At 52.3% G+C, this 4,108-nt stretch overlaps 1 protein-coding gene across 2 annotated transcripts in view; it reads left to right on the plus strand.

Moving 5' to 3' along the window:
• Positions 1 to 4,108, plus strand: part of NOS1 (nitric oxide synthase 1 (neuronal)) — an 89,797-nt gene that overhangs the window by 38,351 nt on the left and 47,338 nt on the right. For both annotated transcript variants that reach the window (XM_005863789.2, XM_014537697.1), the window contains exons 8-9: positions 1,391 to 1,532; positions 3,522 to 3,661. In XM_005863789.2, coding sequence (XP_005863851.1) covers positions 1,391 to 1,532; positions 3,522 to 3,661 — 282 coding nt within the window. The remainder of the gene's footprint in view (positions 1 to 1,390; positions 1,533 to 3,521; positions 3,662 to 4,108) is intronic.

Genomic DNA, 4,108 nt, shown 5'->3' on the forward strand with positions numbered 1-4,108 from the left:
CTGGCCACGGCCCCCAGCCACCCAAGCTCCCAGTGGAGGCTGGCTGGAAGCAGGTATCTGGGATTTATTTGTCTTCTATAACTGAAACTTTGTTGCCATAAGCGGAGGCCTCAGCCGGCTCAGGGCTGGCAGGAAGCTTGGCTTCCTCCATCACCCGGGCAACCAAGCTTCCTGCTTGCTCCAGCTCCGTGGCTGCTGGCTGCCATCTTGGTTGGGTTAATTTGCATATAGTCGCTCTGATTGGCTGGTGGGCATGGCTTGGGGCGCAGCAAAGGTACGGTCAATTAGCATCTTTGTCTTTTATTAGTGTAGATGTTTTTTATTTTAGAGAGGGAGAGGGAGAGAGAGATAGAAACATCAATGGTGAGAAAGAATCACTGACAGGCTGCCCTCTGCACACCCCACACCAGGGATCGAGCCCACACCCAGGCATGTGCCCTGACCGGGAATCGAACCTTGACCTTCTGGTTCATAGATAGAAGCTCAACCACTGAGCCATGCCAGCCGGGCGATGGTTCATTCTTTTTATTATTATTACTAGAGGCCTGTTGCATGAAAAGATTCGTGCAATAGGCCTTCCCTTCCCTTGGCTGCTGGCACTGGTTTGCCTCTGGCACCCGGGACCCAGGCCTTCGCTCTGGCCGGGCTCCATCCAGAGCCGGCCCCGGAGCTGTCCGGCTTCGCTCCGCCACTTGGAGCCTATGTATGCAAATTAAACGCCATCTTTGTTGGTTTAATTTGCATACTCTCCTGATTGGCTGGTTAGCATAGTGAAGGTACGGTCAATTTACATGTTTGTCTATTATTAGGTAAGGTTAATATATTTTTATTTATTTCAGAGAGGAAGGGAGAGGGAGAGAGAGATAGAAACATCAACGATGAGAGAGAATCATTGATCAGCTGCCTCCTGCATGCCCCCTACTGGGGATTGAGCCCTCAACCTGGGCATGTGCCCCTGACTGGAACTGAACCTGGGACCCTTCAGTCCGCAGGCCAACACTCTATCCCCTGAGCCAAACCAGCCAGGGCTGATGGTGCATTCTTAAAGGGAAGCGGGGCCTAATGCTCTTTCCCTGGAGATTACCTGCTGCTAAAGGGCTCCCTGGGAAACTGGCCCACGTCAAGATGGTTTGAAAGTGCCATTTGAGAAGCATTCCTTTTCCTTCAGCAAGCCGGCACGGGGCCTCCCGTTCCACGCTTCCTCAGACACGGGAGTGACAGGGCAAGGCCCCTTCCTCCCGACAGCTGCTCCCTGGGCCTGGGGACCTGGGCACAGATGGAATCCACCCTGAGCCTCATGCACTCATCAACCTGGGTGACAACTTTTCCAGGGTGTCCCCAAAGTGCAAGCCCCACCCTGACACCAGGTGTCCCCTTCTGTCCCCCACAGGTCTGCCATCACCATATTTCCCCAGAGGATTGACAGCAAGCACGATTTCCGAGTCTGGAACTCCCAGCTTATCCGCTATGCTGGCTACAAGCAGCCTGATGGCTCCATCCTGGGGGACCCAGCCAATGTGGAGTTCACAGAGGTGCGTGCCCCCCAGTCCATGCCCACCTGGGCTCTCATCTCCCCAGACTGTTTCTCTCGACAGACTTTTCTGATTTTGATGTGATCCTCATACGGAGAGCAGCAAATGAACTGCCGCTTATTCTTTCCCAAACCTCCTTCTCTCTGTGGCTGCCCCCAGAGAGAACCAGCTGGTTCTCTTACAGGTGGTCAGTTGGTCATTTTCATGCCATTACCTTGCCTGACCCTCATGATGGTAACCATAGTCCCATTTCACAGGTGGATAGACTGAGTCTCACCAAGGCCAAATGAACTATCCAAGGCAATAAGTGAACAGAGAGAAAGCTAGAAATACAGTCCAAATCTCCTGCCTCCCACCTGGAGGAAAGGAGCTGACATATGGAAACCATGCCTGCATCCACCTTTTCTGAGTTGGGTAATATGTCAAATTCATATCATTCATTCATTCATTCATTCAACAACTATTCAACCCACACAACCCTCGTTGGATGGGCTGGACTCTTCATGGTACCAGCACAGACACTATTGCCGACAGCCCAAGTCAACTCATAAAAGCCACCAGAAACACAAACACCACCATCCAAGGCTCCTTCCAGGTGAGGCAGACAGCACAGCTGAGGCACGGCAGCTTACAGCGTCTGTGCCCATAGCAGACACCACAGGTAGACGCCATGCCTGCCATGACCTCAGGCACACAGGCCTGGTACCCCCTTTTCTTAATCACCCAGTCATCCCAGTTGAACGTCATCTTGTCCTTTCCTCAAACCCCCCTCAAACTCCACCCAGTACCTCCCCCAAGAGGAGCTGGCCAGGCAGGACCACTGAACTCCCTCAGTTGCTGCTGACGGCCTTTGCATCCGGCTTTCCTGATTAAATGCTACTCTCCTAAGGAAGGGGCGGTAACCAGGGCGACCAGGAGTGGCACCTGTGCCGATTTAGACTCAGCCAGACTCTCTGCTCCACTTGGCTGCGAGCTGAGTGTAGAGTTGGCTGACCTTGTCCTCGTGGCCACCAGAACACAGACGCCAGGGCCTCTTCCTCTTCTTCTGTTTCCAGAAACCTCGCTGACAGGACATGTTCTTTTAAGTGCATAATTTCATGCTCCTTCTTGGTACGAACAGGACAGAAAGAGTCACCCAAACATAACCACGGAGCTGTATCTTTTGAAACCCTCTCCCCCTGAGCTGTCCAATACAGCAGCTGCTGGTCACACATGGCTCGTGAGCACATAGTCTGCATACACACCAGATCACCAAGACAGAAACCAAAGAGGGAGGGTGGGGAATATCTTATTAATAAGTTCTTATCTCGAGTATTGAAAATGTTATAGTGGGTAATATTGGGCTAACCTATTTGTTATACTTATTAATAAAGTAATACACTTATTGAGTTAATATATATAATTGTGTTAAATAGCTTTAAATGTTAATAATTTATTTAAAATTTATTATCTATAATAATAAAAACATGATATGCTAATTAGACCGGACAGCTGAACGATCTTCCGGATGACCTTCCAGACAAAGCCGGGGCTGCGAGGGCCGAGCCCCTTGCACGAATCTCATGTATCCGGCCTCTAGTTAACAAATAAATTATATCTAATACATTTGATTACATGTTATATACTACATGGTATAGACTCCCTCCCCAGTGGGCAGGAAAGACCCAGAAAACATAAAACATGGTTTCTGTCTCGGTGGCCTGGTATTTTACACTTATGGCACTTAGGGTCTCAGTTCGAACCCACCACATTTCGAGTGCTCAAAGCCTGGTGCTGGGCACAGTTTTACCCTCTGTCTGTGGGACCACGAGAAGCGGTGCTGGTTACGTGGTGATGTCGGGGAGACCTTGACAAAGGAGGCGCGTGGCCCGGCCCCTCCGGAGGAACGGGCTGTTGGGGGGTAGCGCCTGGGCTCTGCCCCTCCCCAGTGCTGTGTGTTGGGAGGGTCTGGGGCCTGAGCTGGGGCCTGACCGGCGGGTCTGCTTGCAGATCTGCATCCTGCAGGGCTGGAAGCCCCCGAGAGGCCGCTTCGACGTCCTGCCACTCCTGCTCCAGGCCAACGGCAATGACCCCGAGCTCTTCCAGATCCCCCCAGAGCTGGTGCTGGAAGTGCCCATCAGGCACCCCAAGTAAGAGGGCCGGCATGGAGTGGGTGAGGGTGGGTGGATTTCCCCAGTGCCCCTCTGCCCGTTCCTGGACCCCCTGGCTCGCCCTCTCCAGCCCAGACACAGGCTGAAAGGGGCTCTTGATTCCAGTCCTCGCCCTGGGACCTGGGCACAGAATCAGTAATTCCTCCTTGACCAGCCAGGGAACTGCCATCTTTTCTGAATCATAATCTCCCTTCTTACCCCACTCCTAAGCTACCGACGCGGACCTGCCCTTTCCCAGCCGGAGGATCAGAAAGCAGGAGCACCTGCTATCCTGTTGGGGGCTCAGATGTTAAACAGAGGGAGCTGTTTAAACCCTGTGACTTGAGGGGAGTCACGTCCGAAAGGAATTTGGAGGAAGGAAATCCAAGGGGCCTTGGGGGCAGAATGGAGGCGGCACCAAAAGACTCAGTAATCAAGATAAATAAT

Source organism: Myotis brandtii, unplaced genomic scaffold (assembly GCF_000412655.1).
Source record: "Myotis brandtii unplaced genomic scaffold, ASM41265v1 scaffold181, whole genome shotgun sequence".
Taxonomy (NCBI): domain Eukaryota; kingdom Metazoa; phylum Chordata; class Mammalia; order Chiroptera; family Vespertilionidae; genus Myotis; species Myotis brandtii.